The 25,815-nt window shown below is 40.1% G+C and overlaps 1 protein-coding gene across 5 annotated transcripts in view; it reads right to left on the bottom strand.

The window, feature by feature from the left end:
- Positions 1–25,815, bottom strand: part of MTUS1 (microtubule associated scaffold protein 1) — a 215,152-nt gene that overhangs the window by 123,157 nt on the left and 66,180 nt on the right. For 4 of the 5 annotated variants that reach the window (XM_034772661.1, XM_034772663.1, XM_034772662.1 and 1 more), the window contains exons 4-7: positions 20,542–20,709; positions 16,913–17,047; positions 12,587–12,691; positions 11,077–11,127 (exon numbers count right to left, since the gene is read on the bottom strand). In XM_034772661.1, coding sequence (XP_034628552.1) covers positions 11,077–11,127; positions 12,587–12,691; positions 16,913–17,047; positions 20,542–20,709 — 459 coding nt within the window. The remainder of the gene's footprint in view (positions 1–11,076; positions 11,128–12,586; positions 12,692–16,912; positions 17,048–20,541; positions 20,710–25,815) is intronic. The other variant, XM_034772666.1, reaches the window with a different exon arrangement.

The raw sequence follows: 25,815 nt of genomic DNA, 5'->3' as shown, positions 1-25,815 counted from the left end.
GGTCCAGAGTAGCAGCCGTGTTAGTCTGTATCCGCAAAAAGAAGAACAGGAGGACTTGTGGCACCTTAGAGACTAACAAATTTATTAGAGCATAAGCTTTCGTGGACTACAGCCCACTTCTTCGGATGATGCATCCGAAGAAGTGGGCTGTAGTCCACGAAAGCTTATGCTCTAATAAATTTGTTAGTCTCTAAGGTGCCACAAGTCCTCCTGTTCTTCTTTTTGCGGATACAGACTAACACGGCTGCTACTCTGGACCCTGACTGTCAGTTTACTTTTGCAACAGCACATTTTTATATGAACATGAATTATAAAAATGCATGTTGCTGAATACTAGATTTACACTGGTCACCTTCCACTTGCAAGGAACACAAACAGAGATGGCATTTTGTGACGAGAACACGCACAGTCTACACCCAAGGGTAACCATGAGGATTACTGAGCAGCCCTCTACTATCCAGTGAAGGATAAGGAGCAAAATATAGAAGGACACAGGATAAGAAAGAAGTACGGGTCACAGCAGAGGATAGAAACAAAGGGGATGAAACCAAAACCAGAGAAGAGGTGCAAAGAATGTATGTAAGAACAAAGAAACCTTTAAAATGGGACAGGGCTGCTGACTTGAGATGGACAGCAGAGATACCAGCAAGTCTTGCTTCTGTTTTTCCTGGGTAGAGTAGCTGGTCATTAGAGACTAACAGGGCTAGGCCCTACCAATACCACCTCAACTGTAGTAGAACCAGGTAAAATGTTTCTCAACTGTGTTCCAGTTAACACTTAAAAAAAAAAGTGGGAAAGTAAAGAGCACTAAAAAGCCATCAACTACACTTAACTTGCAAACAAGTTATTAGCATTACGTAAACCTAGCTGATATAGAAGCAAATAAGGCTTCTGTTAGCTGTAATTTGTCAACAAGTCTTCTGAAACTGAATATTCAAAATAAAGTCCCAAGTGGTAAATGGATTTATCTTCCAGCCATAGATTTCAACATGCTTTATGAACAAAGTTAGTTTCAACACCCTGTGAGATAGGGAGGTATTAAAGATGCCATCAAGGTTTTCCATCTGAGTCCACATGTGTAATTCAAGAGTGGAGACCTCCCTCAACTGTGTTGACCCTCTGAAGTTAATTACTGGTAGGTGTGCCTGGCATAGCTGCTGGTGAGGAATACCACCTTCGGTTTTGCTGTCACCAAAGGCTGGTCTACGCTCCCTCTTATCGGTGCAGTTAAATAACTGCAAACCCTGGTGTGGCTACATTACATCAATTTAAAGTTAATTAAATTTCTTTGGGCAAATGAAATATTAAACCATGTTTAAATCTGCTTGCAAGTCCATGCACAAAGTGGCACTGGTTTAACTACATTGATGCAACTTTCATTAAGAGAAATGTCTAAAAGGCAGCTTGCTGCTAAACTGAGGATTGTTGAATCTTGGGCAAAGTGATTTTGATTAATATCCTCTAATCTCAGTGTAGTCTCAAAGCAGCCAAGAGGTCATAATTGTGAACACATGCTTTATACACCTTCAGAGGACATCTTCCAACTAGTCTTGTTTAAGATATTCTTTTAAGATGTCCACCTCTTTTAGAAAGAGGTAGCATGGAAACACTTTTGTGAGATACAGGGAGCGGATATGGAAAGTTATGAATACTTTGATGTCACAATTTTATAAAAACTGTAGGTGATCAGATCAGTGAAGGGAAGTTACTGTATATTGGTTTATTAGAATTTCATGTGCTACTACACTGATCTATACACCCATTATTCTATAATTCAGTGGGGTCTGTGCACAAATGCGATACACAGGGTTCAGATAAAAACATGCAAAACATACACTTGAAAGGCAATGGGACACACTGATAGCGTCTAGGAGCCTATCTCCAAGCAGTTGCAAACATTATTTTGCCAGAGCTGGGAGTTACCAGACCAAAGGTAGCGTGATCCAAAAGTGGCTCGATTCCTGCAAAGATGAGTCAATTGCCAGAGGTTGTCCAGGGAGTTGCCAGTGAGCACTGACAGGGAGAAAAGTTTATAGGGAGCTAGTTGTACCAGAGTCGCCATGCAGAAGATGGAAAGCTATAGTTTCAGATAGTATGTTTTAACATTTGCTTTCACCAATACTTAAAGTTTTCACCAAGAGGCTTCTGTTCTTAATACTTGGCTTTAAGGAGGCTGTTCAGGGCAGTAACAGTGGTAATCAGCAACTGGAGGAACAGAATTGCATGATCAAGATACCTTGTCAGACCTGCTGAAGTAAATTATAATTGATACACAGGCAACTGCAATCCAGGGTGTGGTCTGAGTGGGAGTGTCATACTATTCCACCCCAATAGAAGCGAGAAGCCTGAGATTGGAGACAGGATGCACTTGGAAAGACCAGGAGGAGTCAGAGGTGCAGTTAGCTTGGTAACTATGACAGTCTTAATTCCCTAGCAATAACAGGAGCTCTGTCTTAAATTCTTTTGAGATTTCTCTAGCTGAACTGTGCAAGCTTCACGTTTTAACCTCCTAATATTAGTGCTTCTGCCTGTTGCAGTATACGCAGCACTCTTTCTTCCAGAGAAATCCAGTGGAAATTTAGAAAACATGCAGTTTGAGGGGAACCCTATAATTGTACATGGAAAATAACAGCTCACTGCTATTCTAAGCAGAAGAAAAATGAGGTTAAAGTTTTCTTGTCAGTTCCACTGCGACCCACAACTCTGAATAGTATCACAATGTTATACTATTACTTGAAAGCTAAGCTGTATCTGAGATATTGTAGCTATTTGCATGGTCAGAAATACATCACTGCATCGCTTTATATTTGGAAAGTTATTACATCCATAAGGCAGAAAATATATATATTTTTTTAAAACAAAAGCTTAAATTCTGCAGTAATTCTTAGCTCTCCCTCTCTCAAACAAAGCATCTATTTACCATTGACAAGTAGGTCTTTCCCAGTGGTGGCTGATGCCCAAAATAATGTTGGAGCTGAGCTGCAGGTAGCAATGTGCATTCTACCATACCCTTCCTTGCAGATTGATCCTCTTTTTCAAATTGTGGCACTGGTTGGGACAAGATAGTCACATGATTATTTTTGGTGAAGAAGTGGGAAGAGAAAGGGGTACTCTTTCAGAATAAAAAATTGGGACACTACACACGAGGGCAGGATGGGATGACCACTTTACTGTTGCTCTGTAAGTCCCTTCTCCTCCTCCCTCTTACACTATCATCTCCCTTCACATATCCAGTTTAACCCATAACCTTATTCACAAATTGACTTAATTCCCTGCTACATTCATATACCCACACACCATGCTCTTCACCTTCTACTTAGAACCAGTCCCCTCCCACCTGATGGTCCTAGGAAAAACTCTTCCCCCCTCCAAATCAGCACCCATCAATCCAGCTTTGAAGTAGTCTGACTGAAGCTGGGTCTGGAAAGGCAGGAGCAGAAGCATGAAGGAGTGTGCAAAGATACTGTTATGTTCTGACTCCGGGCTGGCTGACCTGAATAGCCTCATACAGTCTGTATTCTCTGCAACTTCTCCCCACTGCCGTGTATGGTCTGCTGCAGGGTCAGATGTCCCCTGCTGTTAATCAGATATACTGCAACCTGTAGGACTAAAGTAGCTGCAGTCTTTCCAGGAGTTCCTGGGTCAGCAGCCTTTTCTGCACCTCACAACACTAGCTGTACCACACAGCAGATGTGTGTGAATAATTTTTCAGTTTGTTGACCCCAACTAAAATTATTTCATTTTCAAAACTGCCAGTGAACTGAAATAATCCATTATTTCCCCATCTCAATTCATAGATAAGGCCAGAAGAGACTATTGTGATCATCGATATAACAGGCCATAAAACTTCCCTGAATCAATCCCAGTTTGAACTAGAGCACACCTTTTAGAAAAACATCCAATCTTGATTTAAAAGTTCCAAGGATAGAGAATCTTCCACCGCCCTTGGTAAGTTGTTCCAATGATTATTTACACTATTATTAAAAAAAAATTCTTATTTTGAGTCTGAATTTTTCTTATTTCAGCCACTGGATCTTGTTATACTATTGTCTGCTAGATTGGGAGAGCCCTCTACTCTCAAATTTCTGTTCCACAATTTCTGTTGTAGACTGATCAAATCACCCCTTGACTGTCTTTTTTTTGAGCACCTTGAATATCACTGTAAGCCAGGTTTTCCAATCTTAATCATTTTCGTGACTCTTCTCCGTACCTTCACCAATTTATCTTGAATTGTTGACACCAGAACTGGACACCACATTCCAGTAGCAGTTACACTAGTGCCAAATACAGAGGTAATGTAATCTCTCCACTCCTACTCAAGATTCCCTTTTTATACACCCATGAATCACATTAACCTTTTTGACCCTAGTATCACACTGGAAGCTTGGGGTCAGCCATGACCCCCCCAATTTTTCCCCCCACGGTTACGGCTTCCCCAAAGTCCCCCATCCCGCAAGTATGGTCTATATTCTTTGTTCCTGCATGCTTACATTTGGGTTTACTGAAACTCAGTTTTCTTGCACCCAGCTCACCAAGCAATCCCGATTGCTTTGCACCTGTGACCTGTCCCTGTTATTTACCACTGATTACCACTGTTATTGCCCTGGAGGGAACAGAATTGCATGATCAAGATACTTTGTCAGACCTGCCCAATCTGTGTCCAGGGTCGGCTCCAGGATTTTGGCTGCCCCAAGCAGCCAAGGAAAAAAAAAAAAAAGCCACGATCGCGATCTGTGTCGGCAATTCAGTGGGAGGTCCTTCGCTCCGAGCAGGAGTGAGGGACCATCCGCCGAATAGCTGGACGTGCCGCCCCTCTCCGCAGTGGCCGCCCCAAGCACCTGCTTGCCAGGCTGGTGCCTGGAGCCGGCCCTGTCTGTGTGTTAGAAATGAATTATTTTCTTTTCTTGTAGGTCAGTGATAAGTATTACCCAGCACAGGGCCAAGAACCAATCCCTTTGGGATTCCACTCAAAATAACACTCAACGATTCAGGGATGCTGGAACAATTTGGATAGTGGCTGGGATGAGAACCAGTGACCAAACTGTAATACCCCTTATATAATGGAAACCACTTCAAGTCAGCACCTATGTAATGAATCTCCATTTACAATTACATTTTGAGATCTCTCGGCCACTATTATCCAGTCAACATGTGCCATGTTGATTTGGTATTTATAATGCTGGCAGACCTGGTGCCAGCTTATGTCAAAGCCCCTAGACCTCACTGAATACTGACAAATGCATAGCTGGAAATCAATCTGGCTCACCTGTGTGCTAGTGTTGTTAAAACTGGTATTAGATTAATACAGATATGTTTAGTGTTTGGACTTTAAATGCTTGTGAATTGCTGCATACATTAATCTCACTTATTATATCGGTATCCCATGTTACAAGGTAATCGTTAATTGTTTGTTCTGTTACTATGAAAGTGTTTACTATGAAACTAAAAATCCCCACAGTGAGGAGAGAAGCATTACCAAGTGTGAAATACTAATTTACCACAAGAGGTGTCATCTCCTGCCCCACAAAAGGCCTACAGACACCAGACAAGCCACTGTGGAACATCATCAGAAAAGACTGTTTATTTTTCCCCCCACACCCATGTAGAGGGGACAAATACTCATCCCATGACAGCTTGAACTCTGGGGGAAAGGAATAAAAATCCCTGTCAAGAAGAAATTGTCATTATGCTGCTTGGAATTTGGAGAGGGCAATAATTCTAAGCAAAAGGAAAGGATCCCCAAGCTGCTTAGCCCTAAAGGACTTATAGAGTTTGCACATCACAACAGCTTCTACTGCTTTCTGGACCCTAAGACTAACTCATTTGTGTGTATATTTACCTCCTTTAACATTGTAAATCTCTCTCATTTCCTTTTCTTAATAAATCTTTAGTTAGTAAATTGTAGGATTGGCTACAAGCACTGTCTTTGGTGTGTGATCAGAGGTGCAAAAGACCTGAGAAAAGTGACTTGTTCTTTGGGACTGGGAGTAACCTGAATATTGTTGGGAATGGAGCCTGAAGCCCTATGGCTAGAGCCTTCCACCCACCACCCAAGGGCTGAATCCCGACTCTGGGAAGGTGAGGAACTCACTGGCTGCCTGCTCCTCCAGCTGGTCTCCCCCAGAGGGGGGGGGGCAGGGCCCAAACACTACTGAAGGCCTCCTCTCCCACCATCATAGCCCAGGCAGCTGTGGCCACAAGAAAAGCCCCCTGGGGGCCGCATTTGGCCACGGTGGCCGCATTTGAGAAACGCTGATTTAGGAACTGGTGTCTAAATCTAAATGCCAGCACTTTCTATTCAGAATTTCAGCTTCAATTATTGGCACAATAGCAGTCTACCTATCTGCAGAATTGCTATTGTGAACTAACATTAGGTTTTTAAGTTGTATCTAGGATTTCTAAAATGATTGCTCAAATCAGTAGCCACACCACATATACAAAAATAGCACTGGAGTCATGCCTTAACTGCACTTTCACAGTAGACAGTGTTTTGGCTTAAATTCTGTACCTCCTTCTACATATCCTTCACCAATCCAGCACTTCAGCTGTGGTCTATACCAATCAATGTAGACAGAGTGGACACCTCAAGGTCATGGCTGTTTTCACTCACAATCTTTAAAGGTCACTTAATTCTACAAATAGATACCTAAATGGAAAATTACGCCATACTGCAGATAAGAACCTTGAACACAGATTTTTAAATATAAGCAAGACCTTTTGTGCTAATAGGTGAATAAGCATATCTAGGCAAAAGTTACACTTCGAAACAGTCACCACATGGAACATCCTTAATAACCCACAGCTAAGCTCCAATGCAATAGGTGTTATAGTTTCTGTAAAATATCAGTGATTACCATATGAATCCAATTAATCATTGCCAAATCCCTTTGCCCTTCACAAAAGCCCCCACAAATTAATAGATTCATAATATTGTACCCATACATCCCTGAGATTAAGTCCTTGCTGAGTCCTAGCAAAAACAGTTCTTAGTTAATGACTAAAAACCCAATTGTTCCAATTTTGAATTAAACTGAACCTGAATCCAAGCCAGCCCTAGATTTTGCCACTACTCATGCTCCACGTTAATGTACTTTTCAATTAGCTGCATCCTATTTCCATCTCACAGTACACGGAGGAGGATTTTTTTTTAAAATCAATTTTAGAAGTATTTACATTAGCAATAGAACACATTATTTGTATAATGTTCTTTCTTTAAATTGCTCAGCAGGTTGAAAGTTTTGACAAGCTCTGTGTTCTTAGTAGAGACTGGTGTTAAACCTCAAGTTCACAACTTCCTTTAATGAACGTAAATTTTATGTTCTGCATAGCAATAAGCCAGTGTTAAGCACTTGGCCTTCAGGCAAAATCCAATCTGTTTGAAGCTCATCGTGACTGATTTAGATTTCAGAGAAAACAAACCCTTATTTGAAAACAATTTAGTTCTTATGATTGTAAAAAAGTCTTCCAAACATAGAACAAAGTATAAAACCAGTGCAGTGATGTCTTCTCAAATCTGTAGAGCGCCTGAAACTCAGATATCAACACCCTACTGATGAATAGGACAATTAGTTTATATCTAAATATTGCCCCCAATTTGAGCATGGGTGAACTACATATGCAAATAGTCAGAAGATAAAACTCTATTCTAAAAGTCTCTTTTCCTCCAGTGACGTTAAATGCAGCAGTAACTTCCTTAAGTACAAGTTTCATTATCACAGAAAGAGCACATTCAACCTATTATCATTAGGAGACTTTCTGTGGATCTGGCAGATTACAGGATCCTTGTGCCATAGATCAGGGGTGGGCAAACTATGGCCCATGGGCTGGATCCATCCTGCCAGTCATTTCAATCTGCCCCTCAAGCTCCTGCTGGTGAGTGGGGTCTGGGGCTGCCCCGCTCCGGTGCTCCAGTGGGGGAGCAGGGTCGATGGCCACTCTGCGCGGCTCCTGGAAGCAGCAGCATGGCTCCACTCTGGCTCCTACATGTAGGGGCGTACGGGGGTTCCGCACGCTGCCCCAAGCGCCGCCCCCATTGACCGAGAACCAGGGCCATTGGGAGCTGCAGGGGTGGCGCCTGCGGACAGAGCGGCATGCAGCAAAGCCACCTGGCCACGCCTCTATGTAGGAGCCAGAAGGGGGACATGCCCTTGCTTCTGGGAGCTGCTTGAGGTAAGCGCCGCCTGGAGCCTGCCCCCGAGCCACCAGCCCCCCACACCCCAACCTCCCCGCACCAGCACTAATCCCCCTCCCGCCCTCTGAACCCCCAGTCCCAGCCCAGAGCACCCTCCTGCACCCCAAACCCATCTCCTGCCCCACCCAAGAGCCTGAACCCCCAGCCAGAGTCCTCAGCCCCAACCACACCCCAACCCAAAAAAAAAAAAAAAAAAAAATGCTGGGCCGCATTCTGCATGGCACTAGCTGGCATTGGGCATTCAGTTAATTCTGAAGAAAGAGCATGCGACTTTTCCTTGAAGTGTAAAAGCATTGTACTACAGAGCATCCAAAACAAAACCCCTCAGTATTCCTCACACAATTTTTTTTCCTTTGATACAGCTCTATGTAATCTGATCAATAAGAATGAAAAACAAAAAAGCAAGCTTCTGAAAAAAAACAAAAAAAAATTCATTAGAAAAGCTTGTGAGCACAAAATGGTGCATGGTCCATAATTCTAAAGGGCAGGAAATAAAGTGTTTTAACTTGAGGATCAACTTTCACTGGCATGTGATGAATTATGCATTTCAGTGTACAAAGTGTGACTCACTTGTTAGCAAACGAATAGAGAAACTCATTTCCCAACATTCCCCCCCAGAGCAGGGCCGGCTCCAAGTTTTTTGCTGCCCCAAGAAAAAGAATTTTCCTGCGCCCCCCGACCCCGCCCCAACTCCGCCCCTTCCCTACCCCATTCCATCCCCTTCCCCAAATCCTCGGCCCCGCCTCCTTCCCCGGGATGCTACATTTCCCCTCCTACCCCTCCATCCCAGGCTTGTAACCGGGGGGGGGGGGTTCGCAGAGGAACTGTAGCTCACCTCTGCTCCACCTGCTCCCCTTCTCCCCCCTCCCAGGCTTGCCACACCAATCAGATGTTTTGCAGCAAGCCTGGGAGGGGGGAGAAGTGGAGTGGCGGTGCGCTCATGGAAGGATGTGCTCAGGGAAGGAGGCAGCGAAGTGAGTTGGGGGGAGCCGTTCCTCTGCCCCCCCCTCCCCAAGGTTACTTCCTGCGGCCCTCCGCGCATCCCCCACCGCCGCAGCTCACCTCTGCTCCGCCTACTCCCCTGAGCGTGCCGCTGCCACTCCGCTTCTCCCCCCTCCCTCCCAGACTTGCCGCACGAATCAGCTGTTTTGTGGCAAGCCTGGGAGGGAGTGGGGAGAAGCAGAGCGGCAGCGGTGCGCCCAGGGGAGCAGGCAGAGTGGAGGTGAGTTGCGGTGATGGGGGGCGGTTCCTCTGCCCCCCCCCCCCCCAGGGTTACTTCCTGCAGCCCTCCCCGCACCCCCACCACTGCAGCTCACCTCTACTCAGGGCTGGAAAAGAAAGGAGCCTGAGTGCCGCCCCTTGGAAAGCACTGCCCCAAGCACATGCTTGGAGCGCTGGTGCCTAGAGCTGGCACTGCCCCAGAGATCTCTATTCCAGTCCAGACGCATAGGTTTAATTGTGCCCACTGCCAACAAATGGTGACAAAATAGCTAAAGCTTGGGGAGATTACCCCTTCTGCTTCTCTAAACTGACGGACACATAGGCTCACAGAACTCCACTGAAACTAAAAAGTAGTACTAGCAAAACATAAGTGACTGCAGAAACCAAAGTAAAACTCTATTCAAAGTCACTGTGCTAAACTGCTGCATCATGGCAAGGGTATGAACTTGTAATAGAAGATCTCACAGAAAGGTAGCAGACAAATTTAAAAACCTCTTCTCCTGTATACAAGATCAAATTCCAGACACTTGGAATCCTTGTATTGCTTTAGTAAAAGCTAACATATGATCCACAGATTAAGGCCAAAAGTGATTTGTAATCTAGTTTGATCTCCTGAACAACAAGAGAGAATTTCTCACAATAATTTCTGCATTAGGCCCATAACTTCTGGTTAGCTAGAACACATCTTTCAGAAAGACATCCAATCTTCATTTGGGAGGTGGTAGTGTCTTCCAGAGACATGTAGCACCTTTCCACCCTATGTTGCATCCAACAGGCTTCTAGTTCTAGTGAAGGGACACATTAATGCCCCAGTGGCAAGTTTAGTATTCCTATCACAGACCTTTTATCTCTTTTCACAAAGAGTTGGAAAGATCTTTATGTACAAGAGAATGTCCACCCAAGATTTATTCTGCCTCTATCAACTGGCTGGGTAAAAACTAGCTCCAGGTTTATGGACTGGTATGAAATATAGGAGAGAGAAGAACTATTATACAAAACAGAAGCCTCAGAACAGAATTATTTAGAATATCAGCCACTTTTTAACCTTTTGTCACTCTTCCCAATGTCACACAAGTTGATACCAACATTTCTAGTTAATTGCAACCTATCATTCAAGCACAGCATGCAGTAACATACACTGAGGCTGCTTGCTACTAAAAAAAAAAAAAAAAGTCAAGAATTTGTCAGCACAAGCCATAAAAAAAAAGGGACAAGCTTCTGTTCAACATGAATCTTCTATTTTTCCCAAACCACATCAAGTTTGTTTTAACAAATTATTGCCACATGACTAAACTGCAAAGTAACTATATCCAAATTTGTTACCCATATGTTTCTTGTATGTTGCTTTTAAAAACTTCCATTTTGTGTACAAAGCATATGGATGACATATTAGTATAGACTCTACAGTTTGGCAGCTGGATGGTCTAATAGCACAGAAGTAAAGCACAGAGAAAAAAGGTAAAATTGTATGTTTGAAACTTGAGTCTCCATGGTTGGTTATATCATACTAACTTCTTGTAAGGCTACTTAATTTAAGAATGAAACACTAGGATACTATACCAAAAGCATCTTAAAGATGGCATATAAGGATATATAATTGTGGGGATCTCCCCTTGTTATCCATTAACAACAATTTGGGGAGAAAACAGGATTTGAGAACTCACCGGAATTGAAACCCGACAATAGTCTTCGGGGCCCATTCAGTACAGGAGTACCTATAATGTTCAGAGAAGATATGGATGTAACATTCTAAACTGTATTAAGATTTATAGATAAGTTCCAGTAGATGGGTAAAAAAGCATCTTCCCAGCCTCCTTTCATGTACCCTCCTTGTGTGGTGGCATATGTAATTCAGTAAGATATTAATATTAATCCCAAAATTTGCTATGACATTAAGATGCTGGTAAGATATGTGAGAATGAAACACAACAAGATTCCTGTTAATTATGAACTGTTTTACCGTAATCAATCACTTTTAATTGACATCACTAGTTAAGAGCTTGACCTTTAACTATCCCATTTGTTAGCACTGGTAGTGCTGTGCTTCATGTAAGCCAGATAGTACTATTTTGTTTTATTCTGTCCACAGTATTGCCACTTCTGAGGCCTTTAAGAATGAAGTGGCCTGTAATAATTGTCAGCTTTAATCTGTGGGCAGACATTTACATATCCTTCTCAAAAAGGAGAAAACACAGTGGTTACACACTAAAGAATGTAACCTTTCAAGTTAACAGGGGGGAAAAAAGCTAATTTGTCTTTTATTAGTGTGACCTAAGGACCACATAACTGACAGTAACCTTTGGTGTAAAAACTAAGTAAGTGGAACTATTACTGATAACTCTTGCATGGTAGAGACTTAAAAATAAAGAATTCTAGAGTAGGTTTATTGATTTTCAAGAACACTGTTACTTGGTCCAATTTGCAAAGATAAAAATTAATTAAAAGGCTCAACTCATCTGGCTGTGCATAGGAAGTATCAAGATCTCCATGTGAGACCTTACAAGCATATGCTTCAGTAAGTAGGAGGCAACACAATTTGCATTGTATCTTAACTACTGTACATTAGTCTGATGCAGTTCAATTTTAACTCTAAGCCACATGATAGGAACTTTGTGAGTAGTCAGTGAATACCTATGACAAGGTGTCAGATTCTAGAACCTTTCATGAAGATTCATTTTTATACTTTTAAATGTGTAGACAACCAACTAGATATGTCCTTTTAAACTCTAATTCAGCATTAAAATGGGTTTGAGTATCTGAGACAGGGAGGTAAGGGGGCAGAGCTGTTATCTAAGTTAAACAAAAACTCCAAGAAGGGGCTAAATTTGGGCCTCATCTTGTATGTATACTCTAAGTAAGCATTATTCAAATCCTGCTTATAAAACATTTAAATTTGTATTTATAAAAACAAAATGTAGATAAACAAGTGACATTACAGGCCCTTGAATCTTTTTTCCAGAAAATGAAAGGTTAGTATTTCACTCTGATGACAAAGAAAGTAAATTAGGGATTTTTGTATTGGGGACAGATTTGTGAAATCCATCTCCACTTTCAAAGTTTCAGCTACAGCTGAAGCTCTGCTACAGCTGGCAATCTTGATCATTTCAAAATTGAACAGCAGAGCTCTCACTAAAGAAAGGGAAGACTGCAAAGTGTAAATGAGAAAGACTTTACCCAATGGCTGGTTGCCTCTTGGCTCACTGGTTTTCCTTGCTGGAAGAAATGGTCCAGCTGATTTTGGTATACATTGGTTCAGTGAACCAGACTTGTTCTTTGTTCCTAAAAAACCAAAGACTTAGATTAGGTTTTTAAATTTAAAACTAGATCTGATAAGAACTTGTCCAATTTAAGAAAATAACTTAAGGTTACTGATCATTTAAAACCCTGAACTTTAACTTTAAGAATCAACATATAGTTAAAGAGGAAATTGATTCTGAACTATAGTCTCCTTTAGAAAGATTTTAAAAATGGCAGAACAATGACTTAGATGAATAAAAACTACTTTAAGTAAATTTTCTTTATTGAAAATTGAGAATGGAAAAAATAAGATACTTTTAATAGTTAAGTTAATAAGGAGTGTTAGTAAACACATTTTCAGATGTATTCCAAAATTAAATTTACCTTATTACATCTAAATATAGAAGTGGCAACAAACAGCAGCAAAGTACCACCACCTCAAGGCCTCTGCCTTTCATACTTAAAGTTGCAAGTTATTTTATGGCTTGTCATCCTCTGAAAGCGTTAATCACTTGTGTTAGTTATTCAGTGTTTTAAATCCAATTTTTTCTGTTGTGGTTTTCATGAAATTATCTCAAATTCCTACTTTTCACTGAAACACAATAATGTGCACCACCACCACTCCTGACTTAAGACATGTCAGAGTTCAGTAACCTGTTAGCCCAAAATGTGCTTGACAGAAGCATTTTAGCAGTAAGTATTTTGGAGAAAGCTTTTCAGCCATCTCCCATTATGCCACTTCATTTTGGCCAGTGAATGAAGCTGCTACTCCATTCAGCCCATGTATGACAGTAGTTCAGATGCTGTATTGTACAGAGAAAGATTTAAGAAAAACCTGCACCTGGTCAGTTGCATTTTATAGTTATGAACAGCATTATTAAGCTTATCAACTGATGGAGAAGTCCTACATACACTCACTTAAGAATATGTCTATGCTGCAGCTAAAAGGTGAGATTCCTAGATCTGGTAGACTCACGCTCTAGGTCCACTTGAGCTAGAGCACTAAAATAGAAGTGTAGCTTCAGCAGCATGGGCTGTTACCCCAAATACATACTTAGAATCTCTGATGGCTTGTATTCTCGTGGCTAGCCCAAGCCGCCCTGGCCACACTGCTATTTTTAGTACCCTAGCTCAAAGAGAGCTAGAATGTGGGTCTCTAAGGGAACTGGGAATTACACCTCCCAGCTGCAATATAGACACTGCATAAGGGGAGAGGAACCAGAATTAAATGTTTAACAAGTAACGGGAGATGGTGTTTAAAATAAACTACTTGCAGCAGCAGAGATTATAGCACAAGTACCCAATCTCTGGCAAAAGCAAAAGCAGAGCTCCGATTTCTCCTTAGCCGGTAAGAGGAATTAGAAATGAGGGCAGCAGAAGGAGCTAATGTCTGGTTGAGGAGTTTCTGGGCTCCTGTTGGAAGGTGGGGCAGTAACATTGACTAGGACAGGCTATGTATCTCAGTCACTACTACCCTACTCAATGACTGTGCATTCTCTCCATGGTCCCCTCACCCTTGGAAGGGTTAGATGAGGACTACCTTTCCTCAAGCTCCCTCTCCTCTGTGGGTGGACAAGGACGGGGTCAAGGTGAAATTATATAATATATGACAATAGATTTTGCATTAAGAAGTCTCTTGTAATGTTAACATCATGCAAGTAGAACTCTCTCCTGACATCTAGCGGTGAGCTGCGGAAAGAGACTTCAGGAGCTGATCTCCTTTGCATGGGCACACCCACCTTGCCTAGGTGCTCAGCATGATGGGATTGCTTGCCCAAATGGTCACTTTTGGCTGGTGTGGGATCCCCAGTCTCCTTGTTATTGGGGCAGGAGTAATAAAGTATTGTCATCCTTGCTGTGTGAATCAAGGGAAGCAGAACTGTATTTAGCATTTCCCAATTGAGAGACTCATCCGCAATTAAATGGCAGTTGCTAGGCAGGGGACATGGATTCCAAAGCCCATGAGTTGAGAGAGGGTGGGGATAGGTACTTGTACTGGATGGTACGAGCCTTACCTAAAGGCCACAGACATCATTTGACCCTTCCTTTCTCCACTGTGTAATAACAGAGCTGGTTTAGACTCAATTGAGAGTCTTGTTACAGGCTGCAGAGCTGAAATCATTGATACCTAGATCTAAGTATTAGACCTGCTTTGGGACAATGTCTCCGATGCAAGGGACTACCCAGTGTGCACCAGCAGTTAGGATCCCCACTGAGAGAGAAAATCACAGAGCTGTGTTAAGAGGGGAGGCCCTGAAGACATCTTGGTGCAGCCAGCAGGGCAGCTGGTGGAGAGTGCCAGAGCAGAGCCTCACGAAGAGGGGTGGTGAGTGAGTGCTCGAGCAATGGGGCAAGTAAGGTGCCTCCTCTCCCCTCCCCCCTCACCACCCAGGGTGGAGGTGAACTCTGCAGATGCACCTCTGAACTCTGGATCTGCACAGTCTAAGGACAGCAACTGTGAGTGGGGTGCAGAGAAGGGATGGGCATGTTAAAGGGACTTCTGGGTTACTGGACTTAAGACCTTGAGGGAAAAAGGACACTGCCAACTTACTTGGTGGTTGGTCTTTTGCGCATGGTTTGTGTTTATAAACCCTGTTTGTGGTGTTTCCCTAAATTAATGCTGCATTATTTCCCTCCTTTTCTTCAAAGTTTTTTGCTACACTCAGGCTCTTTGCTTGCGAGAGGGGAAGTATAGCCTCTTAGAGGTGCCCAGGGGAGGAGGGGAGGGAGAGGTATATAATTGTCCAAGGTCACTGAGTGGGGGCTCGAGACGGTTTTGTGTTGTATTGGTGAAAAGGAACCCTTAGGTACTGAACCCGGCCCTTGTTACTGCCAACTCTGACTGGCAGGAGGTTACAATCATCTAAACTTAATTTGGGGAGGAGCATTTAAAAAAAAACACGCTCTAAAATGGGAAGTCAAGGTTTCCTTCCCTATTTTACATTCAGGTCAAGTCTTAAAAGTAGCATTTTTATGAGTGGGGATAGGAATTTATAGATTCCATAGCCAGAAGTGACCATTGTGATTATCTAGTCTGACCTGTAAAGCATAGGCCATAGAACTTCCCCAAAATAATTCCTAGAGCAGATCTTATATAAAACATCCAATCTTCATTTAAAAATGGTCAGTGATGGAGAATTCACCATGACCCTTGGTAAATTGTTCCAAGGATTTATCTCTCTCACTGTTAAACATTTACGCCTTATTTCCAATCTGAGTTTGTCTAGCTTGGGGAGCAGTAGGGATATACCCCTGCCCTGTATCAAGCATTCATGTGAACAGTGTATTGACTGGCTATGGTCTCTTGAGGCCATACTTGGAGTATGTCCACAAAAGCAAAGTAAAACCCACATTTGGACTGTACCAGTTGACTCAGGCTCGCACTGCGGGGCTGTTTCATTGCTGTGTCGACTTCCAGGCTCCGGTTGGAGCCCAGGCTCTAGGACCCTCCCAGCCACAGGGTCCCAGAGCCTAGAATTCGACACAACAACGCAAACAGCCCCGTGAGCCCAATCCAGCCACAGGTGTCTCTTTGCTTTGTAGACATACGCTTGTTCTCTTTGTCCACTTGAGGACATGAACTCCTTTTATACACATTTCTTGCCTTACCCCGCTCTTTCATATTGTGCTCTGTTACCAGGTAACAAGTCGGGCAAAGATAGCCACCAAGATAGACCATCTACTCCCTTCTATTTTGATTTACTTAACCATTGGCAAGTGCTCTTTTCCACCCCCATCTCCAACAGATACCAAACAGTAGTACTTCAAACTTAGGCTTAATGCAAAAAAGCTTTAATGGCAAACTCAGCAACATTAAGGCAGAATAATATTGAATGTATGGGTTTTGTTACAGTCATATGTGGCAAGTGTTTGGTATAACTGAGTATGAGATCAGATCACACTTTGTTAGAGTCTGATGAAGGTGCTGAGAGTTACTCCTTTTCAATATCTGTTGGAAATTGAAGTAATCTTAAGGTCATTCTGGAGCACATACATTTATATACAGTATCTAGTGGACCACTTATCTCCCATTTGCAACAGCATAGCAATCCTCTGGCAACTACAGCAGAAGTAATATATTTTTGGCCCTCTTAATGCAACATGAACAGCTGGAAATAAGACACCATCATGTAATCAGCTAGTTTTCCACAAAACTACCAACAAGTGTTTCTTGGATCACTGCTTTGGGAAACAGTAATGTAAAACAATGTAAGCTAGTGAAGAATTACTTTAGTTTCATTATATACAAAAAGATCCAGATACCTTTTGGAGTGGATTTTAAGGAGTACACTCTAGGTCTGGGCACTGGCTTCAAAGAGATGGATCCAGAAATGCCATTTTGACAGGTAGCTTTTGAAAGCCATTCTCCATTCTTGATGATGATTGTGGCACTTGTAGCTATTGCAAAAATCATGTATAGAGAGAGTTAGAGAATTAGCCTAGCACATTTAGCTAGATGTTTTATAAAAATTAAGTCTCTTGGGTAAGTTACTGATGGGCCTATTTCCTATAGCTTTAATTAGTAACATTTTATAATATAATCACAAATAGCTGAGTATAGGTTTCTGTATTTCCATCTTGTCCACATGGATAAATTGGCACAAAGCTTTGTCTGATATTCACCAGGACTAATCTCATTGTATGCATTTCAAAGCCCAAGTTTTGCAGCTTTGGTCTGTTCACACAGTCCAAGTCAGGCATGTGCAAAAAATGCATATGTACTTTAGACATCTGAACCCACATTTCAGACTAACGAGTTATAGTTGTCTGATTATACTCCTGAGAATTTCATAATCTATCAAAGCATTACTCAAAAATAATTTTGCAGTTATATATTAAACTTCCACCAGTGAGACACCCCCAAATTGTTCTATATACAGTAATAGAAGATGTAAAATAGCAACATCAAGTTACTGAAAAGCATCATGCAAGTCAAGCCAAGGTGAAAGCAGACAGGTTTATATTTCTATGGCTCAAGGTGAATTGCTGAGATCAGCATCTTACTGCTGAAATACTACACCTTGCTTTATTTTCTTTCATGCAATTACTCCTATACAAGGAAAAAATAGCACTTGGAATTCATACTTGCAAGCCTTACGATTTACACACTCGTGTTTTCAATCTTTATTTACATCATAATACAATTTACTATGTGCACACTACACAATTGCTAAAAAAGGTCAGGGTGCTGCAATTCTAATTTTGCAATCCTCAACCACATTTACTAGTGCAAATTAACTCACATGCAAATTATACTTTTCTTTTTTATTATACACAAATACATTATGCCAAAATTTCACAAACACAGAGTTTCCTTAGAGTCATAAAACTGAAGTGCTATTAGATTTAAAGGCAGCATGTTACTATCATAGGAAACTTAACCCTCTAGGAGAATCACAACAAAGGACTGATCAGGCAGCAACAGGAAGGTTATATTTCGTGAATTTTTACAGAAAAATATCAACTAATCATCTTAAATATCAAGTTAAACAATTTGTCAGTTTAATGTTAAACAGGACTATATTATCCTAGGTTTTACATTACACTACGTTTACTGCAGAAGTATCCCATCTTGACCTTTGAATGTCCCAGTAATCTGATAGTGAAGAATTTTAGATTTTGCCAATTATGATTTTATTTTAATGTCATTGTCTAATAAGCTAACTATCACATAAGGACAAGAAGAAACACTCTGTATACCTTTAGAAAAAAAAAGTAAAAATGTACTGATTCTTTCTACAAGATGGTTCAAAATGTCAGCAAAAAATGCACTGCACAGAAAATATTAATCACATGTAATCCAAATATGATTACAGTCATAAAAACATTGACGTCAAGATTTAGTTTGAATGTTTTCTGTAAATTTATTAAATTTAAATTAAGAAAAGCATTTTCTTTGGGAAAACAGCAAATTAAAGCATTTAATTTGATAGATTTTACCAACTTTAACAAGAAACTAAACATGCTTTTGTTTAAAAAAGGCTAACGACCTACTTCTTTTCCCAGTAAACGTGGCTAACAAAGGAATAATAAAAAAGCTGTAAGATCCCACTACCAGCAAAGTCAATAAGGTAATATCATAGTGGCTTCCTGAATCAGTCGGTGGTGCTAGTGTAGAATTGATGAAAATATGAGGAGAAAAATCAGTTTCTGTACAACTGCGGAGTCCTCCTGGTATAGTCATTTAAAAAGAATCAAAGCAAGCTTAAATCCAGAAAGACTGCAGCCATGTTCACCCTCTCATATTCCTCATGCTTGCTCTTAGTGAATTAGAGTGGAAAGAATTGTAAGCTTCAAGGCAGAGGACAAAAACAGATTAAACCAGCTAGCAAATCACACTAAGAAAGAGTCATCGGTTTGGATGCTTAATCTGAAAGGAATACATCTCTTTGTTATGAAGCGATGAACCTTTCTTTGTTAGTAGAGAGAGAGCACAAAGCGTTTACAACCTTCTTAGGAATTTCAGTCATGGTACTAAAATTGAACAGCAAAAGTCAACATGGCTGTCAGGGCAACAGAACCAAATCTGATTATAGAAGAAATGTGTTGCAAATTTTAATACAAAAAATACATATTCTTTTCAGCCCATAGTAGGTTTTTATTTTCAGGAGAAAAGAAAAATAGCAGGAACAAACAGGACAACTCAGTGATAAAGAAATGTGTACTATGGATCATCATCAATTCAGGAACAGTTTTTTTTTAATATAAAGTAATTTAGCATAAAGGAACTTCCTTCCCCAATCCCAAAGACAAAATAGGACAATGTAATAGTAAGAGGATATTTGAATTTAAATTTTAATAGCTTTAATGTTAGAATCACTTTCCCCATCAATGGGTTAATTTATGTTGCTTTTTGCATGTTTTTCATTCCCTAACATTCCTGCAACTGATATACAAGAGTTTTCATTCATTTATCCACTGTTTAAGGCCATAAACAATATGTAATTTAGACTGATCATCATTTTAATCAGGAATTCATTGTTTTTACATTTAAATTGTACACCCAAATGTTTAAATTGTACATGATGTTTACTTTAGTTTAATAATTTGAAACTGTACATTTCAGAAATTTCAAACAAGAAAGCAATTAAATGTTAAAGTCTCATCTATATAGTATATTTCATTAAGAACACACCAAGATAACATATGAATTATAGTTCATCAAACAATGGGTACAAAGGGGCTGTGTTGCACTGTTCTCAGTGTTACAACAAACATCCAATTCACAATGCTCAAACTTTCTGAACTTATTACACCATATACAAAAAGCCCTTTCAAGGAAAGCATCGTACTCAGTAATGCTAGGAAGTTTTGGAATGCACCAAGAGAGTGTAGAAAGTTCTTTAATTAAAAAAAAAAAAAAAAAAAAAGTTCATTTTTGCTAAGTCAGGCACCAAGTCTCAAGACCCTTCAACTGAGAAGACTACAAAATGTGCCTCTTAGGGTACATCTACACTACAGCGGGGAGTCGATTTAAGATACGCAAATTCAGCTACGTGAATAGCGTAGCTGAATTCGACGTATTACAGCCGACTTACCCCGTTGTGAGGACGGCGGCAAAATCGACTTCTGCCGCTTTTTGTCGGCGGCGCTTACTACCACCTCCGCTGGTGGAGTTAGAGCGCCGATTCGGGGATCGATTGTCGCGTCCCGATGGGACGCGATAAATCGATCCCCAAGAGGTCGATTTCTACCCGCCGATTCAGGCGGGTAGTATAGACCAGGCCTTAGGCTGAAAGATGTGTAAAAAGGCAACATTCCTAAGGGCCAAAACTAGTAATCCTTAGCTAGGCAATAATCCCATTCAAATACATTTTTCCCAGCTAAGGACTGAAGGATTTGGTCCTGGAGAACAATGGTTAACAGCAGAGAACTCTAACAAAGATACTTACAATTATTACTGCAAGTACTTTGCTCACTCTGGGTACTACTGATTGAAGAGATGCTAGCAGTTCTCCGAATGGGCACTTTTGATTTAGTTAGTGATTTGCCAGAACTGGCCCAAGATGCTAGAGATGTTTTCACAGAGGCAGGCTTCCCTCTGGAAGAAGTTTCCACTCCTGTTAATTTAAGGGAGAAAAAGATAGAACTTTAAAGAGATGCTGATAGCTGAAGCCTAATGCATGCTGATTTTCAGATGAGACACAAATAGCACCAATATGCAATTTCTTTTGGAAGGTAAATTGAGCCATATGGAAACAGAACAAGCACGAGCCATGAACAAGAGCAGCAAGTTCTACTATACTTGAAATGATAGCTCAAAAGACTTCTGGGTCTGCAAGATTGGATAAACCGTATTCTTAGAACTTTGTTGCCATTCAGTTATACTAGCACAAAGATGTTTTTGCATAAAATTTACCATGTCCTGTCAATTGGAGCTTGTAAACAGAAGTGACAAAAGTGAAAAGTATTAAATATAATCTATTTGAGATAGAACTGAGGTATTATTGTCACTTTTAGATGACATTTACTATAGTATTAATTAACAGGACAACTTTACTATTTAAGCCAGAGCATCTGCAATTGAATATATGTTTAGCTAAATGGACTTCCAGCTCCATTCCAGGAAAACTGTACTAACATGCATTAGGATTAAAATAAAGGATTATGACCACAGGAGAAGTTATGTATATCAGAATTTTCTTGTTCCCAGAATTTCAATTGAGAAAATGGTATATTAAACTATCACTGGATTGTCATTTGCCAGCTCTGATTAATGCCATTTTATATCTGATTTCAGGTGCTGAGCTTTCCAAAACCCCTTTTAAGTAACATGACAATATGTAAACAAAGAACAAGAGTGGGAAGATTAAATGCTATTTTAGAAAAATTAGAGAGATACAGGCATCTGGATATTATGATCACTAAAGTTTTGCCCGATTTCCTTTTCTTCGGGTGTGATCTCTTCTTAGGCATGTTTTATTTTAGGCAGAACATGCAGTGTTAAAATATAGCACATCAGTTTCACCAAGAAAAAAAAAGGACTTCCCCTCCCCCCCCGCCCCCTTCTCCCTATCCACTTGCCATGACCACATAATTCAGATTAATACCATGTATGAGACCTAGTTGCAATATGATAAATACCTGGTTTAAAGTTACTCCAGTTTATGACATATTAGTTTTCATATAGGTATGTCAATAGTCCCCTCTCATTCTTGGGCATGAGGGATTAAGTGACATCTTTGTAAAGACGTAAGATTTGTATGAAGATCATAAAAGCTTTAGGCTGTCTTACAAAGTAAGACACTACATGGAGATTTAGGAAGGAAGAAGCTTCATGAATGTATACGCATCTCGGCATAAATGAATATACTTCTCAACACCAGATGGTGCTGTGAGATTATGTCCATAAAGTTTCAAGCTCAAAAGACTAACAATTCCTTGAGTTTTTACATAGGCAATGCTGACCTGTTTAATACTAAAAATTAAGGGAAGGTAAAGTAATGTATTGGTTTACTATTAACTACACAAAAGAGCAATTATAAATGCATGTTCCACTTATATATGCAAATTACAAATGTGTAGCAGGACCTTATTAAGTCATCCTGATAATTAAGATTCATTGCAAAATTCAGTAATCTGCAAATTAGATGAGTGACATTACAGGTGTACCAGAAAAGAAACACTTCACCAAGTGCTATTTTACTACTTATTTTGACATGTTAAGTGTACATTTTGTAGCTTAAGAATAACTGATCTGAGTAAGGTGTCACTACGCCACTCTATCAGGTCTCAGATTTAAAACTAAAGAGCTAGGTTTCTGTGATTTTCTGGTTTGCAAGTTATTGCAGTAAGGTAATGAAGTACTTAAGCAATCATAGAAATGTTTAGAATCCATTCTTGAGTGTTTGGCTCTTTTGTGGGAGTTTGCATGATGCCAGAAACCAATATCTGGTACAAATTGTGAGTGGTGTAGATTAAAACAAATGAAGCTAAACAGCTCCCAAACTGAGAAAATTTAAAGCCACAAAGCAACTGCTACCAACTTTTTTGAATAGTGCCAAGAATAATTTTTACTTTACAGAATGACTTGATCTAATTGATCTAGTAAATGATTTTTTTTTAAATACACGACTCCTCTTCCAGTCAACATTAGACTCTTGGCACAGTAAGAATACTACAGAACTTCCAGAATCAGGTAGTATAGAAACAGTACAAGCTGAATCTGCAATATTTTCATGTTGGTAAGAATCTGTATTTGTTCAGTTAGCCACCTGTTACACATCTCTATGTACTGAAGATGCCAGGCTTTGAGAGGGATGTTGCTGGGTTCATCTTTAAAAGCAAAACGGAAGAGGCCTATTCATTCTTTCCATGAACTTCCACTCCAGAGATCCGGAAGCTGAGTGAGAGAAAGACTTCGAGAAACCCTGCTTGAACAGCACATCCTGAACTTAACATCTGCAAATATCTCCAAACCCCTTCATTTGTTTTCAAAGCTCAGACAATGGTCTTGAGAATGCAGGTGATTTATAACAAAAGTAATTTTGAGAATTTACATGAAAACATAGCCAGTTCAATGGTGCTGAGTTCCCAGCTGTGGAAACGTCAAGTATGGGTCCTGTTCATAGGTGACCCATGTTCTTTTATGGTTCCCTAGAGATCAGTGCTCTCTTGGAAAATATTCGTAAAAGTCACTAACGAACACCAAACTGCAGTTTTAGAAAAATTAATTTGGGGAGGAATCTCCAAGTAGCAGTGGCCTGAGGCCATTAAGTAGCTAATTCCAAGAAGAAACCAAGTATCACATGTAAGCTGGAAAAAGTTCCTTCCTCTCATTTACAAACTTAGAGCAGAATGATAAATGCTAAGAAAAAAAACTGAATAATTACATCTCAAAATATTTCCTGAATTAGTTCCTACACTCTGGAATGTGATTAATTCATCCACTTCACCTAGTGGCTAAAAAAATATTAACTGTTGGAAAACATACTTCTTCCAGAGGGGGACTATGGTATTTGGTTCAAAGCACAAGATGGAGTCATGAGACCTGCCACAGATTTCTACTGGAAACTGATTAAATCACTTAATCTCCAATTCAGTTTTCCAGCTGTAGAATACTTATCTAATTTCCAGGAGCATTCTGAAGCTACAGTGAACTCTGAGATGGAAGGCAGTATATAAACGCAAAGTATTTCCTCAGCATCATCGTTAATAATTTCTTGCTCAGTATTTTTAGGGCACCCATTTTATTCCTCTCACCTGGAGAATCATCTCGAATTGACATTAACTTATTTGAATTTTCATTAAAATCCTAGAGCTTCCTCAACTACATAATACAAGTGCATTCTTAATTTAATGCCATGGGTTCTTATATGCCCCCTCTCTGTGCTGGTATCAGAAACACCTCCCAGCCATTTATAGTTTATCCTCAGAAGGCCCCTTGTAAAAGTAGAGAGGTACCCCCAAAAAGAACAAATACACTGAAGTTATTTTACCAAAGTTCACAAAGGAAGTCTGTGAAAACTCTCAATTCAATCCAAGTCTCCCACGCTTAAAAATATAACCATTTCAATTCCTCCATGTTACTACAGTTTGTTTTATTTTAACAGCACCTCATTTATGTGCTGAAGCTTCCCAATACTGGTAAGACAGGATCCTTGCACCAAGAAGCTAGACCAATTTCAGATATGACATAAGATTGGGGAACAAAAAGGAGGAGCCTCATTAAGATGATACAGTTAATTAGCAAAGTCTAGTGCATAGCATGAGGGAACTTTTTTTTAAAGTGAAATTTTAAAAATTATATAGAATTAAGTAGAAGGCTTAATTGACAAGTTTCTTGTAGGCATAATGAAGTGGCACTTCAAGAGATATTTAAAAAAGGATAGTAGTGGCTTTACAAACCAGATCAGAAAAAGAGTGCTCCTTAGCTGGGGAATGGTGCAGAAAAAAAGAGTCAAGTCTACTGAGAGAGAAACAGGCAGATATGGCATATACGCTAGTATCGCTGGAAGAACAGCATGGCCAGTCAGAAGACACTAGGCCAGATAAGAATAAGCAGTGTTATAAAGAATAAAAGCAGTCACCCGTTCTGTCAGTGTAATAAGCCTGAATCAATTATTTATTCTAGTTACTGTCATGTAGAGTGAAAAGTATTGCATTCCTCATCCCTCGAGTAATGAGTGGGCTACTGCTTAGAACTTAAAGTAAATAAAATAAATAAAAGTATGTATTAACTACATAGTGTCAAATAGGCTAAAAAGTACCTCTTGTACCAGAATGAAAACATTCATAGAATGACATTAATTTATCAAGACTTGCTAAGCTCAAACTTCATGACCTAAACCAAAAAGTAAACCTCATTTGTGAATCTTGAGCACATCGTCATGGGCTAAAATAACTTTAAAAGCTTCTTGATGCTGGCATTTGAACTTCCTGTGCTACAGAAGTCATACTGGGAAAATATGCTTGAGGACCCCCCCCCGCCAAAAAAAAAAACACCACAAAAACAAAACACCCCACACACAAACACAAGTTCTCAGAAGTTGGATTGTCTCTCGCCAGATCTATGCCTCCATCCTCCCCATATCAAATCTCAATTTAACATTTCCTCTGTAAAAACTATACAATCCCAGCCCTCATCAAAAGTGATCGTGAAGACAGACACTCGGTACCCACATAGCTCTCTAATCAATATGGAAGTGTGTTTATAATTATGCTTTTCATACTTAACTGTCAACTGAACACTAGGATTAAAGGTAGATTCCAATTTTGAGGGTAAAGCATCATTTATCAAAGCCATATTTAAATATTTTAGGCTTAGGACTGATTGAAAAGCTTCCACAATTCATGGAGCTTTGTGACATAGAGGGAATATAAGCCTTGTGGCTTTTCCCAGCTGGAAATTTGGGTAGATTAAAGTGCACAAAGGAAGATGGTTGGAAATGTTTCTCTTAGAGCTGCAGAGAAAAACTTAACATGAAAAAGAACCAGTTTTGAATCTTGATAGTTTTACACTTCTAAGATTCAGGTCGGGATTCCTGGATTTTTTTTTTTTTTTTTTTTTAATGCAAGTGAAACACAGTAGCTGTCCCTATCCTGGAAGGGTTAAAACTTGTTCAATGATTTTAAGGGGATATTTTGAATTTTAGAGACATGACAAAATGTATCTAGTTTTAATCTGTAGGAGAAGGCACCTTTGGCCATTTTAAGATGAATGCAGT

The sequence above is a fragment of the Trachemys scripta genome, chromosome 5 (genome assembly GCF_013100865.1).
Source record: "Trachemys scripta elegans isolate TJP31775 chromosome 5, CAS_Tse_1.0, whole genome shotgun sequence".
Lineage (NCBI taxonomy): Eukaryota > Metazoa > Chordata > Testudines > Emydidae > Trachemys > Trachemys scripta.
The sequence above is the reverse complement of the archived record's forward strand: the minus strand, read 5'-3'. Positions and strand labels throughout refer to the sequence as shown.